The sequence below is a fragment of the Lissotriton vulgaris genome, chromosome 6, assembly GCF_964263255.1.
Source record: "Lissotriton vulgaris chromosome 6, aLisVul1.2, whole genome shotgun sequence".
NCBI classification, from domain to species: Eukaryota; Metazoa; Chordata; class Amphibia; order Caudata; family Salamandridae; genus Lissotriton; species Lissotriton vulgaris.
In genome coordinates, this window is record NC_141694.1 from 1,182,541,243 (window position 1) to 1,182,557,146 (window position 15,904).

Consider the following 15,904-nt stretch of genomic DNA (forward strand, 5'->3'; position numbering starts at 1 on the left):
AGACACACATGTAGCAAAGGACAGAGAGGCTATAGCTGTAAAGTAGCCACACATGAAGGTCAATGCAAGCACTCAAGGAGAGGCCGACAGACAACCAATAACTTCGCATAACAGAAGAATACTCCACTGGACTGAGCTAAGGCATAATTGGCAATGGTTGGTCGAAGAAAGCCAATGGTTGAAAGGATTAGATCCAAAGAGTACTCCATGTAAATTGTTAGGAATAGGTTTATTTAACAGCTGTACTGTCAAAACCCAAACCTAGAAAACTTAGGAGTTTGCTTTCCGGCTTGGTATGGAAATCCGAATACACTTTATTGATAAACATGCAGATTTGTCCAAAGAACCAAGTTGTGTTTGCGAAAAAATGAGGAACGCTTAACACAATTTTGCAGCAGCTTACTCGTATACCAAGCTTAGGGCTACTTGTACCAAATAAAAAAATTGTTTTTTAAGTCCCAGCAGAGTAATTTTACTGGTACCCCTTGCTTGCTTGCACAGAGGGTTTAGACATTTTAAACCCTCTGCTCATGAGCAGCATTCACAGAAATAGTAAACTGGTTTGTTAGGCCCTCAGAAGGGTGTCTACATCATTGGATATCTATAGTACAGTCTTGGAACCATTCCTATCCAAATAACCTACACAAGATCAACCTGGAAATTCATACTTACCCAGGGGCATATTAAAGAATTAATGTCATTAAAGAGAAACTGGTGAGCAGGTATATGCAGTGTCGGCGAAACTGTATTAGTTATGGTAAATTATTTGCTTATCCACTTATTTACAAGAACTCTTCATGATAAACAGATCATGGGGATTTTTTACCCCAATGAGAGCACCTAGATGTATAAGGAGTTTCTGATTTTGGGAGCAAAGTTTTAAAAGGATTGCTGCTGATTTACCGCTTTTTGAAGTTTCCGGTTTCAACATATAGGTTACGCTAACTGCGAAACAGGATTATGCCAACAGACCTTGCGATATTTTTGCCAGTTAACTTGCGGAGTTGTGACTTGTGGACATGTTGGCTAGATGAGCTTTCGGGAAGAAGCGGACTTCCTGGCCACTTACCTGACCGCTAAATTTTGACCTGGTAGCCACATGTGGATATATGCATGAAACTCAGGAATTTGGTAAAGTAACAGGACATTGGTTTGATAAAAACAAAACTTTACATTTCTCACATACAGCCACTTATTACAAATAGTCCATGTGAAATAATGCACACTCACATTGTTGTGATGTAGAACCTGAAGTACCCTGTTTACATTATTTAGGGAATGTACTCTCGTCGAACCACGTTCTCTGGGCTACAAAAAAAGAAGTAAAAGTAATATTTACAAAAACATTTTTTTAAACAAATAAACATCATATTACGGAATTAGTTAGGAAAAGAATGGGTGGGAGGTAACACAGTTTGGGGAAAAATAAAAGAAGCAAACGTGGGCTGCGCAGGATGATTAACCTCTGAAGAGACAAGAAGGCAGGCTCAAGAGAAGAACATTCGTGTTTCCCTGCACAATAATAAGTAATGGACTTACAATTCGCAGAGAAATATACAGAGCGATAATAACAACAAAAACCTTTCCATTATCAAAGAGAAATTAATTAAATGTTAAACCAATACATCAATTAATCTTTTTTTGTGAAAATAAAAGTTTACGATTTTAATGCACGTTTTTCAAGTCTGATTCTTCAGCACAAAAATGCTGCATTTATGATTTGTTTCCATTTGACTAGGTGTTTCTACATCCATACATACATGGCTACCTAGACTCCCTACTGTTCAGAATTAATATTCCGATTTGGCTATGAATGAACTTGTCATCCAGAGATATGTTGCTATGACCGTAACCCTGAAACGCGTTGAATATTATCTCATAATATTTTGTTACGTACATTTCAGCACCCCACACATGGGTAGCAGGGCATAGCTTCCAATGGTGCGGCAGGTGCAGTGAAACCGAGAAATCTTCTGGCGACTGATCCCTGATTATTGATGTATATTGCCATTGAAACAGCGGCCAGGGCAAATGTCCTTCTTTGCACAAGGGTGCCTGAAACACTGGCTATGACGCTGAGACCTACTAAGTGCTATACACATATTACAATAGTATACAATATACTACATCGTTCTATGCCACCCTAAGGCTGCCTTGAAATACAGAGAGAGAGCAGGAAAGATAAGGTTAAGGAAAAGAAGGAACAAGAAAGAAGAGAAAAGAGCGACGGCATCAGGAGATAATGATCTTCGCCGGGGTGTTTGGATCTGCCATATGGTAATCAGACTTAAGGCACCCGGGTGGCTGGTTGTTAAGGAGGCAAGGAGAGAGGAAGTGAGGTAAAGCAGGAGCAAAAAAGGTAATGAGTGATCATGATATAAAAGTAAAAAGTCATAGCAGAAAGGAAGGAGCAAGAGAGCGAAGTGAGCAGGAAAGGAAGGAAGGAGAGAACAGAGTAGAAGAGGAAAGGGAGGCGAAAGAAACAAACAAACGAAGGAACAGGAAAGGAAAGGTAGTAAACAAGTTAGGAAAGAAAGCAACAGGGAAGAAAAGGAAGCAACAGGCGAGGAAAGGGAGCAACATGCGAAGAAAGGAAGCAAAAGTAGAGGAAATGAAGCAACAGGTGAGGAAAGTAAGCAACAGGGGAGGAAATGAAGCAACAGGGGAGGAAATGAAGCAACGGGAGGAAATGAAGCAACAGGGGAGAAAGGGAAGCAGCTGAGGAAAGGAACTAACAGGGGAGGAAAGGAATCAACAAGGGAGGAAAGGAAGCAGCAAGCAAGGAAAGGAAGCAACAAAGAAAGGAAGCAACAAACAAGGAAAGGAAACAACAAACAAGGAAAGGAAGCAACAAGTAAGGAAAGGAAGCAACAAGCGAGGAAAGGAAGCAACAGGCGAGGAAAGGAAACAACAGAGGAGGAAATATAGCAACAGGGGAGAAAAAGAAGCAGATGAGGAAAGGAAGCAACAGTGGAGGAAAGGACATAACAGGGAAGCAACACACGAGTAAAGGAAGCAACAAGCAGGGAAAGGAAGCAACAGGAGAGGAAAGGAAGCAACAAGCAGGGTAAGGAAGCAACAAGCAGGGAAAAGAAGCAACACGTGAGTAAAGGAAGCAACAAGTGAGAAAAGGAAGCAACAAGCAGGGAATGAAGCAACAAGCAGGGAAAGGAAGCAACAAACAGGGAAAGGAAGCAATAGGGGAAGAAGGGAAACAATGGGAGGAGAGAACGCAAAAGCAGAAGAAATGTAGGCACATAGGATAAAAAAAGATGGAGCAGGAAGGAAAGGGAGGAGCAGGAAATCCATGAGGGTACAAGCAAGTGGAAGGGTAGAACATGAGAAACAGGCTGATATAATGTTAAATAGCGGTTGGTGCTGGTTACACTCGCCCCATTATTCCTATGTCACATGAAGTAAATGAGCTACTCTGATTGCAGCCAAGATCACTTGTCAAATACCTGAGGACCTCACTTAGAAATGCTCTGAAGACTCCAATAACCTGTTTCAATCTTCACTTATAGAATCACAACCTGTAACTTTTTTACGAGAAAAACATGCCCATTCACTAGCATGTCCATCTGTTCTACATGGCTTTTTTCCATGCCTGTGCCCTGAATATTCATTTTCTTGATACATAATTATTTATACGCCAAGAGAAAACAAACAACTTTATCCAGGCAATTCCTTCTACTTTTGACAAAGTAAAGGAGATAAAAGGCTGAAAGGCTCAGAATTTGCCAATCTCAACCCTCTTCAATCCTGCTAAGAAAGAGGCTTTCCATTAAGGAGGTGAAAACTACTTACAGAAGTAGGAAGTACTGGATATATAGGGGGTAGACTACTCTTCCATAAACAAACACTGGAAGCCATCAAGTAGAAGAAACTGGCATAAAAGAGGTGTCTACCTATGCTTCTAAGAGAGAAGCAGAGAGCATGTGCCTCTTCACCAGATCTACAAATGGAGATCCGATCTGCTTTGTCTACGTAGAAGTAATCCTGTGCTTCGACTGTAGCTCAAAGGTGGACCCATGTCCTCTTTTCTACTTTAAGTGCATAAGGACTTTTGGTACTACACCCTGAGGGCAGGTAAGGGAGAATGGCCTACTGTACAACAGATCACTAATCTATGCGTAGATTATACATATGTGAGTGTATAGAAATAGTTTCCACCATGCATGCCAAAGTAAGCCTCTGCTGCTTTATTCCATATACCAAGTGTTTCATACATTAGGAGACATTACCAAGTTGTTGATACATTGCTTTCAAACAGCTACGACTTCACCCCTAAATACTTCCCACAGTTTCACTATCCCATGTAGACAGATAGTGATTAACTTGCTATGCCCCAATCAGTCTTCTGGTGTTGGGTAAAAGTGTGCACTCTCTGGATGAGATAAATAAACCTTCCAACTGTATGAGCCGAAGAACGAAAATGCATCCAACAAAATTAAAAAAAAAGAAGTACTAGCGCCAACATAATTCAGTAGGAGTGCGAATGTTTCACCACGCATGTCTGCACCTACCGGATGGTGTGGGTGCCATTTTATTTTCTGATCCAATATGGCAGGTACCACTTGGTGGAATAGAAATAAATATTTTCAACTGCTCAAAAATGCGTTTGCGCAAGCAAGCAACCTAGCAGTAAATGGGAGTTGCCGGGCCCTCCAAGACATGTAGAAAGAAAAAATATAAACAAGAACCCTGAAAAGTGGGTGTACAATGGAGGAGCGATTCAGGGAATATTACATTTTAAAAAAGTCAAGTGTGGGGGATAAGGGAGGAGAAATGCAGCACCTGAGGAAAAGAGCAACACAGAGCACTGGGAGGTGGATATTTAGCAGGAGGTGAAGCACACGAGGGAAAATATCCATACCTTCATGGGTGCTTATGGAAAATGAAAAAAGTAGTTTCCTAGTTAGTGAGAAGTGGAAGGGAACATACAAGTCAGCCAATCAAAACCATTATAAAGAAGCTTGACTGCAGGGGAGCGCCAAAACGAGGAAGGCAATAAGAGTGACAATAAAGCTAACCAATTACAGCAATGGGGGTGCTCCAACACCACTATGTTTTTGGAATGATCCACAAGAGGTCTTTCTCAACCATAAAGCTTAGCAGCCTGGTAGGCAAGGCCTAAAAATAAACAGGGAAGGAACCATCTGATTCTCTTCAAGTGCGACAATAATTTAACACATATTTCTTGACATTACATAACATCACAGCGAGGAATGCAGAAAAACAACCCCGTGATTTGGGTGGACAATGGCAGCTTTGTTGTGTGAGAGGCGGCTTTATTAACACGTTTCTTACCAAGGAGCTTCCAGTGAGTCCCTCCAGCAGGTCCAGCAGCCGACGCCCATCCTTCAGCTCCGTGAACATGTCCTTTACTGGGGGCTTCCCACTCTAAAGGCAAGGGACCAAAGCATATTAATATATGTGCACTGCATGAGGGACATTCACGGTTTCTGGTTCAACAGGGAACTCACAATTTATGAATTGTTTACGAAGTTCAGCCAAGCAATGTCTCTAAGTAGTAAAGTAAAAAATTACTTCTACTGTAACATAGTAAATCAAGTTTATTAAAGCGAAGCGCCAACCAAATACTGAAAAAATACTGGCTAAAAAATAATATCTATATGCAGTATTAAACCTAGAGATGTAAGCACAACAATATTATGCAAGAAACAAATTTCAATAACAAATCGTTGCAGTCCATTGGCTTCCATTAGCCTCCAGGATGGAGGAACATGAAATAGAATATCCCACCCTAGCCCTTGCCCATCGACCCATGAGTATCGGAGAGCGTGTTTTCCTGCATGGAAATGCAGATAGTTTTGCTCTAACACAATGGAAGCATACACACGAAAGCTCATGTGTTGCAAGAGTATCGTTGGGGTGCAATGACCTGAAACACAGGCAGGGAACATATTAGTGCACTGCCTGAATTGCCAATTCCCTTTAAGTATATATTGCTAGGTCGGCAACGGTGCAGGAGATCTAGGACAACTACAGATCAGTGTATTTCCTTCTGTAAAGAGGGATGTGCGCAGACCATCATCTGCATGCACCTGGTGGTGGCCACATAAGTGCAGATCTAGCCCTAAAGTGTGGCCATTCTTCTGCAATAAAGTGCAGAAGCATTTTAGCATCTGGCTTCATCCATGACTAACCCCTAATAGCGCCATCAGCTTCATTCACTCCGAAGGCTACAAGAGCCTTTGCTGTGAAATAGAAACAAGTCTGTCAGATATATTCAGTTCCATCCTTGACTCGGCCCTGGCTGACGGGGTAGTCCTCCTAATCTCGTTCCAACTCTTTCGTCAGAGTAGGGTGGGACACCTTTCTAATATATGTTGGACCAATACACAATGGAAGATTTATGATGGGAACCTTATAGCCACACCTATTGGACTAAATGTTCAGGATGAAACCTAGTCCTTCCTTTTGTCTCCTTAATCATATCAGCCTACCTGTATTACAGAATATGTGGTCAATGAAAAAATTAAATGGGAAAGGTAATCATCTTGGGTCATAAAGAATACTGTTGCGTAACTTTCCAGATTGTGCAACAGATGCGACAAAGATAAATCTACCCTCAATGTCAATAACCACATTGACGTGAAACTAATTATTAAATGGTGATGGGTCAAATGCTTGTGAACACCCCAGTCACTGCCAAACAATTGCTCGTGGCTTCATTCCAGCCATTGTTTTCACCCACCACGCCACTTCAGACATTCACTTTCTTAATTAAAAAAACCTTTCATTTTGTCATGAGAATTTTTTTTAAAAACTACCTCTCAAACTCTTATTAACAAGCATTTGCAAAGCCAAATTATTTTGCCTATGCGAGACCTACTGGCGTAGTCATTTTTTTTTTAAAAGATGCTGCACAGCAGCTCGGGCTGCTGTGCAACATGACAAAGTAAATAAAAACATAGCGCTTTGACGCGGCCAGCATTGACTGCGTCATAACGCTTTTTTGTTTACTTTAAGCCATGTTGCACACCAGTCCTTGCTCCTGTGCAACAACTTTTAAAAAACCATTGACAGCCCCCAAAAGGTTTTCCAAAGGCAAAATCTATTGGGTTTTGCCAATGCTCGTTTAACCATGCAAATGAATGCTATAATCAGCTCAAGCTGTGTGAAGTATTCTACTTACTAATTCTTGCAGTTTCGAGGTTTCTAACTACATGCAGATTGCTTTTCAGCTGGTGATTATGTTAGCTAGCTAGACTTTTGGCTTGTCCAAAGAAGGAAGGGAGGCAGGGAATTAAAAAAGAACAAGCATTTGCAATGCAATAGGTCTCGCATTAGTAAAGTTAGAGGAACTAGTATTGTAAATGGCAAATTTTGTATTTATGTTTTTGTTTTGAAAATAGCGAAATTAATAACATTGTCATTTACAATGCCATTAGTGTTAACTTTTACAAACGTGACACCTATAGCATTTGTAATGCAATATGTGTTGTATTTACATGACTTAGAGGTATTAATATTAAAAATTCAATGGGTTTTATTTTTTTCAATAATTAATACTTAAATAAAAGTTATTGTAATTTATAATGGAAATAGCTTAAAATTTTGCAAATAGCTTTTTGGAAGATTATGTTTAGTGTACTTTATTGTGATGAAAATACAAGAACAGAAGTGAAATATTAAAAAAAATGGTGACATTTGTAATAAAGTTTGAAACATTGAGAGAACATATTTGAATCAGTTGTTGATGAATGGTTGCTCAGATTTAAGCTGTGGTGGCTCTGAATGATGTTGCGGGGCGACGAGTGATGCTGTGGCGTTCAGTGATGCTGTGGTAGCGCATAGTGATGTTGTGGTGCCCCTGAGTGATGCTGTGGTGATGCGATAGATAGTGAGGGCGATAGATAGATAGAGGGAGGGCGATAGATAGATAGAGGGAGGGCGAAAGATAGAGGGAGGACGAGAGATAGAGGCAGGGTGAGAGATAGAGCCAGGGCAAGAGGGCGAGGGATTGAGTGTGGGCGAGGGATGGAGTGTGGCCGAGGGATGGAGTGTGGGCGAGAGATGGAGTGTGGGCGAGGGATGGAGGGTGAGGCGGGCGAGGGATGGAGGGTGGGGCGGGCGAGGGATGGAGGGTGGGGCGGGCGAGGGATGGAGTGTGGGGCGGGGGAGGGATGGATGGAGTGGGGGAATGGAAGGATGGATGGATGGATGGAGTGCGGGGATGGATGGATGGAGTGTGGGGATGGATGGATGGAGTGGGGGGATGGATGGATGGAGTGTGGGAATGGATGGATGGGTGGAGTGGGGGGATGGATGGATGGAGTGGGGGGATGGATGGATGGAGTGGGGGGGATGGATGGATGGAGTGGGGGGATGGATGGATGGAGTGGGATGGATGGATGGAGTATGGGGAAGGATGGATGGAGTGGGGGGATGGATGGATGGAGTGGGATGGATGGAGTGGGGGGGTGGATGGAGTGGGGGGATGGATGGATAGATGGATGGATGGAGTGGGGGGATGGATGGATGGAGTGGGGGATGGAGGGGTAGAAAAGAGGTAAAGGGGAGGTAGAGCGGTAGTAGAGGGGTAATAGAGGTGTAGTAGAGGGGTAGTATGGTAGAGGGGTAGTATGGTAGAGGGGGTAAGGGGGTAGATAGGTAGAGTAGAGGTAGATGGGTAGAAGAAAGGTAGAGGGGTAGTAGATGGGAGGTAGAGGTGTAGTAGAGGAGTAGTAGAGGGGTAGAGAGGTATTGTAAAGGAGTAGAAGAGAGGTAGAGTAGAGGTAGAGGGGTAGACGAGAGGTAGAGGGGAGGTAGTGGGGTAATAGAGGGGTAGTAGAGGGGTAAAAGAGGTGTATAGGGGTAGTAGAGGGGTAGTAGAGGGGTAGAAGAGGGGTAGAGAGGTAGAGTAGAGGTAGAGGGGTAGAAGAGAGGTAGAGGGGTAGAATAGAGGTAGAGTAGAGTTAGAGTGGTAGTAGAGGTGGTATTATGTGTGGTGTATTTATGTAGCATTGAGTAGAGTGTAACTATGCGGCGGGTTATTACGTGGCACAGAGTGGAGTGTGAGAGGGAAGAGTGATCAAGAGAGGGAGAGGGAGTAAGAGAGAGAGAGCTAGAGAGAGAAAGAGAGAGAGGTTTCGAAAAGAGAGAGAAAGATAGAAATAGAGGAGAGAGTGAAAGAGTGAGAGAGAGCAAGAGAGCGCGGGAGAGACAGAAAGAGAAAGGAGAGAGATAGAGAGGGAGGGAGGAGAGAAAGAGATAGAGGGGAGAGAGAGAGAGGAGAGAAAAGAAAGGGAAAGAGTGAGAAAGAGAGGGGGAGAGAGAGATAGCGAGAGCGGGAGGGATATTGGGGTGATTTTCACTTCCGAAATGAATAAACTAAGGCTGTGAGAAATGTGGGCACTAGGAGGTGCTGTACAACTGGTTCTGTATTCTGCACCTACGTTGTTGAAGCTCTAGCCCTCCCCAAAGCAGAGACTTAAAAAGTCCCATACATTAGAAGATATTTTTTTTCCAAGGATGTTGTGAGATACTAACCTGCAGTTCTAATCTGCCCTTATTATAAATAATTGTTAAAAGGAATTTCTCCCTCAAAATAATTCCTTCTGATACGCTCGCTAAGGTTTGCTTATTAAAGCCAATTACGTGTATCCTGCAAACAAATGGCTACGCAGGATTGCTGTACAAACAAGACAAGCTGGAGATAGCCAAATGTTGAGACACAGCCCACTGAGAACATCAAAGCTGTGAGAAGCTGTCTGAAGAGAAGGAAACGAAGCCGTAATTGAAGGCAGAGTGAAAACCTGGTGTAAATAGCAGCAGGGAAGGGGGCAAAGAGGAGGCGCTGGAGGAGAGCTGGAACACGCTTTAAAAAGCCTCAGTAATAATAAAAACAAGCATTGGGGCCGCGCGGCAAAATAAGTTGCTCTTGCTTTTTTCTTTTTTTTTTCAAATCTTACTTTTAACAGCAAAATAAAAAAACATTTCTAGTCGAGCAATCTTGTGTTTTTTTATTTAAACAATGAGGGCATTTTCACAGAGATAATAGCCAGATATCACGCGGTTTTGCTTTTACGTCCCTCATTGTAGAATAAAAACAATTTACTTGAAATTAGCATACAGCTCAATGCGTGTACGTGGTATTTGTTTAGCACAAAGCCAAACACCAGATTGCTGTGCAGGGTCAAAGGCACAGATCCAGTGAATAAATGATTGGATGAATCGCTGGGTTCTGAAAATGTATTGCATGTAGAATCCACACAGTACAAAGGCTGAGCAGACACTGGGCACGAGTAGTAATATCAGCATTGGGGCTAGCTATAACTTTAATCAGGAGTTTCCTGCTTACGTAAGGGCAGCAGGCACCAAGAGATTTATTTAGTCGGATGCGAAGTCTTCCATGTAGAAACAAGCTCAATGCGCAAGCGCATAGCGTGCTAGAGAGAAGGGGGGGTGTGATAAACGTGAGGCGAGAGACGGCCTGGCGGCCGTCAAAGTGAAAGCCGTGGGCAGTGAATAAATTAAGGGAGGATAAATGCCTGAGGCACAGCGCACGCTGGGGGATGCCTGTGGGAGGGAGGCTGGTGGCTTTGATGTGCACGCGCTTTTTAGGTCAATGCTCTTGCGCATTGAGCTTGCTTTTCACGGGCACAGCATCAAATCACCCGATGGTTAAGCTCTGGTTAAGCCCCAATATCTCTCGCAAGCTCAATGCGCAAGCGCGTTGACAGGCTCGACCTAAAAAGGTGAAGGTGACCGCACATTCGATATACTTATTTCCCCTTCAGGGAAATGTGCTTCCCTGACCAGTGGTTGTTACTTAAATTAAGAAAAATAATAACAACTGTTCAAGGTTTCTGCGTCATTCGTTGAAGTAAAACGTATAAACTATGTGTGAAATAAAAGAGTATGAACAATAAATGTGTTAGAAGTTTGTTTTTCTAGAAAAGAACCATAACAAAGTAGTGCACACTGGGTGCCTTGAAGCAGGATTACAGACGCATGAAAACTTGATTTTATAACGAGATGTCATTGCCCAGGGTTATTCTAGAGAAAGATGACACATGACAAACACAAACACTCAGAAAAAAATGTTCTCTGTTTCCTCGTCAGTCCAAAAGTTTCTGCTGTGAGGGTAATACGCAAGCAATATTTAAACCTCACTGGAAAGGAAAAGGTACGCATGGCCACCAGGTGAAGTAAATATGTGCCTCCCCACAACGGACACATAACATGACATGTATTTATTAAGTGAACATGTGCCTCGAGATGTTTCTTCACTCTCTGAAAACAAATGTTTTTTGTACCCAACCCAGCGGCACTCATTTGATTTGAAAAAGGTTTTATATAGCGCTGGCTAGACCCGGAGGTATCAGAGTGCTTCACATTAGGATCAGTGAGTTAAAGGTTACAAAAATAACATCAGTTACAGTTACAAAAATTATATCAGTTACAGTTATAAGAAATGACATCAGTTACAGTTATAAGTATAGACATAGGAGAGGAACACGAGAATGCACAATAACAAAAGGTTATTAGCGCGTAGTATATCCAAGACAACAAGTTTTATGAGGAATCGAAGGAAAAGGAGGAAAGGTAAACAGGGGAAACAAAGATGCTGATAGAGTCAGGTAGACCAGAAGGGGTAAAGTCCTTCAGGGGAGACATAGTTGTCAGAGCAAAAAAGAAACAGACAGACAAGACCGTGAAGAACCATTAAAAACAATGTATGGTGTCCGGCTGGGTAGGTGACGACTGAGGGGTGAACCAAAACCAGATTCCTCTATAGCTGCATAAGATAGCTCCACTGAGCAACAGGCAATGATTCTCGGACTAGAAAGAACGCTAGTGCTGGCTAAACCCGGGGGTAAAAGAGCGCTTTACATAAGGAAGTTAAAACATCAAAACAGCGGTTACAAAATTACAATTAGATTCTCGAGCTGAAAAACAATTGCATGTTGAAAAATACATCAATTGAATAGAGCACGAGAAAAAATTCTTCTGTTTCTAGAGCAAGATAAAGCATGGAAAACAAGATCAAGGAGTAAAGCGGGTAAAGGGGGGAAGAAAAGGGCTAAGGATACATATCAAGCCAGGAAGACCAGGCATGGAGAAGAGTTCATTAAATTTATGCCAAAAAATAAGAGCAAGTAAGTCGAGCAAGATATGGTGTCACATAACCAAGGTAGTTCTGATTCTGGCGAAGAGGGTACTTAAGTATGTTCGCAGAAGATTAACCAAGGTGTCTGTCAAATAAGAGAAGCTTGTGGTCCTTTTTGAAGGTGGATAGGCGGGTGGTTAAGCAGAGAGAGGGAGGCAGAGAATTCCAAATTTGTGTGACACTACCAGAGAAATACTGGCTCGTATATCATTCTTGACTGAAGATGGGGGCTCCAGGAGCAAGGATTGTCATTTCTGAAATCCTTAAATGCTCCAGAGGAGTGCAGCGCCCTGTGGGTAATGCAGGCGGTTTTGAATTTGGCCGGCACTTCAATGGGAAGCCATTGTAGGGTAGCAATTTGACCTAAAACGAAGACTGAATTCTTTATTTTATTTTATAATCAAATTAATGTTACTTCTAATATACCAGGACATGAGACAAACTCTAACATATGTCAAACGGTAAACGCCCATACAAATCATCCACAAAATAAACTCCTGCACTTGTAGAGTGCAGTCCATACGCCTATAAAAGATTATTAAAAAACTGATGAAAACTCTAAGATGACATCATAAAATAAATGTTTTAATCAAAAACACAATAAGGCAGAGGCAGACTCAATAGCTTCATATGTTGGTCAGAGAAGATTGGGAGAAAAGTTTGAATATAACATTTGCAAAGCACCCACAAGAAGAGCAGGATGTATAAATAAAATATGCCATTCCTGGTTAAGAGTTAAACTACCTGAATGTCAAATAATTTATCAGACTGCTAAAAGCACTTATAATTAAGTAAAGTCATTATAACTTAATGGGGAGACGATGTGGCCTTACGGCTAGAGTGGTCAACCTTGAAGCTAGGGAGCTGGGTTTTAGTCTCCACAAGATGTTCAACTACCTGTGATTCTGGGCAAATCACGTAATCTTCCTGCGCCTAACACAAAAAAATGAATATGTCCATCTGTAACGAAACTGGTGCTCATATAAAGCACTCTGATACCTTTGGGTTGAGTTTGCGCAATATAAAATTATATTAATAAAAGTAGGTAAGACATCGAAAAGGCATCTTTAAAATGTCCCTGAAGAAGCAAATGTATGACTTTGAACCAAATTCTGGCTAGATCAGGGAAACTTAAGAGCCTCTATATGTATGGTGACCAAGCTTCCCGGATTTGCCCCGAAAGGGCCCGGTTTTTCATCAGCTGTCCCGGCAGATTTCAGGAAATTAATCGCCAATGTCCCAGTTTTTAGAGCAGGTCGGCTGAAAACGGTGGGAGGTGTCTTATTATGTTTTGCAAAGCAGAGATAGTTAGCAGCTGTTATAAGAAAGCAATTCAATTAACAGGTATCCTACTGGCTTTAAAAATTGCATTTTATGTATATTCTTACTGCCTCTTCTATAATTCTCTTCCAAGGAGAACGGTCATTCTATGCGCTGGGTTGAGGTACAATTGTAGTCCTTCTTCTATTTTTGGGAAATGTCCCGGGTTCTGGCTTTAAAATTCTGATCACCCTATCTATATGTAAAGTTTATGAATATGTTAAATACAATCTTAATAAAAAGTAATTAGAAAGTACCTCGTAAGAAAAAACAATTCACAACCAGATTTTACAAAAAATTATGGACCTGCATGATAGAACAGCATTAAAATGTGAGCAGAAGCCCATAATCTATGCAGAAACGCTTGTTAACATTAAAAAGGCCTCATGTTCACAATTATCTCATTACTTAAAGAGGGCAAAAGATCGATATGAGCTTCACTTTTCAATAAATCAATGACACCATCAAAGAGGTGATAGAAAAATACTTTTTAACACTCCCTTTCAGATGTGTCTGTGAAAACAGTAGCAGTAACTGTAGCTGATTTAACGCCTGACGAAGGAACCTGGTTTGCTTCTTGGTCTAGGACACTTTCCTGGTCTTATCCCTTATAAGTACCTCATCTAAGAAAATACATTTGTTCTGCAGCAAACACAGCACTATCTGCATGTGTCCTTGTCTGAGGGATAACAGTGTCTTGTAATTTAGACATGTCATGCCTTATGAGGGATGGAGTGACCAAAATATGGCTTCGAATGGGATGACTGACAGCTCAGGCAGCAGGAAATGCACCCCCAATTGTCTCAGAATGTACTTTTTCTCAGTTGGATCCACAGTCTCATCAAATCTCTATCAGGACACAAAGTCCCGATTCTGCATGCTGTACTGACTCCTATTTTCTGGAGCCAAGAAGAGACAGAGACAATGCAGACTGCTAAGAACTCTTGCTAAAAGCACAGCGCCATCCAGGAGGTGGGCAGAGGAAGTCAGCACAACAGGCAGTGTAATGTCCTCTTGTTTATCAACCTGTCCTGTACTCGGACACTGATCCAGAGGAGGAACCCTGCACCAACTCTCAGGTATCCTCTCTAGTCTAACAGGCCATGGTGGCAGGTTCGGAGGTAGCCTGGCTGCATCCACTCAATAGGAGGAGTCATGTTGAGCTCAGAAGAGAGAGTGCATATTGGTTCCATGCATGCCATAAGAGTATATGAAGCCTTATGGCTGAGAAGCTGAGTGATTCAGTCCAGACAGGGAGGACATCAGATTGTGCCCTCCTGAAATGGGCCCTGCAAGCTCTAGAGAAAGCCTCAACTGGACCTAAAGAGGGGAACAAGAAGTGAAGTCAGAGGAGGGATTTCCAAATAATAGTTAATGTATTCACAGCAAAGTTTACGCCTAGGTGAACACAAATTGCTTGAAAAAACAAAGTGTGGCTTCATAAGGAAAGTCTAATTTTCTGCTCTTGTGACTTATTAAAACTGTGTATCCAACATCCATGGCATGTGGGACAAACTGGCTGCCCAATTCATCTCCGGCTTTTCACTATTTGGTTGCTGTTTGATGATGCAGAGTCTGGCGTCTCCATCACAGGTAATGTTGTGGGCTCTTGTCGGCCACCTCTTTTTTGTTACTCGTTCGTGTCCATACTGTAGACTACTACTGTCTTGTCCCATGCCATTTTTCAAAACAATAGCTCATGTTTTGAACAAGGATACTATATCACATTTTCATTTCACTTTTCCCGAATCTGAACTTTTCTTACTGGCTGGCTCAAAGTAAAAAAGACAAAAAAAGAGCGGATACAGTTCATATAGGAAGTTTTAAAAATAACGTGAACGACATGCTGTAAACTTGCTCTGATTGTTACTGTATTGTGGGGTTAGTTTCAGGTATCCAGCTCAAAAAGAGCTATTTGAAATGAAAATGGCCTACGATCAAGGTAAATGTGGGTTGTAAGGCCAGCTTTTATGCATTGTTGAACACGGACTGACAGTTTAAGCGGAGCAGGAGAAGAAAGTACACACTCATTATATTCACACTTTGAACCATGCAAAAAATAGGACATATCTTTTATGGCTACGGCATAATAGATACTGATACCTTATATACTCCAATTACCAAGGTCTGTACAATGAAGCTAATAATGATTACTATGAAAATATTAATGTTGCCTTCAAGGCAAGCATTACTGTAGCTTGTAATTCCAGCTTGGCTAAATCAATCCCTTAAGGAACCCATTTCCTAGATACAATTGTACTCTAGTCCAGGGTCTCGAGGGTGTACAGGCTTTCTCTACTGTTTTTGTTCAAAGTACTTTAACAGTCACCATTTAACACAAAGAACCTACATATACAAGTGTCCCACTATGAGGCTCAATATAGTATTTTCTCTTGGAGTTACCAATACAGCGACATAGGCAACTCTACAGGAGATCCACCT

The 15,904-nt window shown here is 41.9% G+C and overlaps 1 protein-coding gene across 4 annotated transcripts in view; it reads right to left on the reverse strand.

The window, feature by feature from the left end:
- Positions 1 to 15,904, reverse strand: part of UTRN (utrophin) — a 1,497,630-nt gene that overhangs the window by 1,163,674 nt on the left and 318,052 nt on the right. For all 4 annotated transcript variants that reach the window (XM_086927281.1, XM_086927282.1, XM_086927283.1 and 1 more), the window contains 2 exons: positions 5,311 to 5,403; positions 1,231 to 1,308 (listed from right to left, as the gene is read on the reverse strand). In XM_086927281.1, coding sequence (XP_086783407.1) covers positions 1,231 to 1,308; positions 5,311 to 5,403 — 171 coding nt within the window. The remainder of the gene's footprint in view (positions 1 to 1,230; positions 1,309 to 5,310; positions 5,404 to 15,904) is intronic.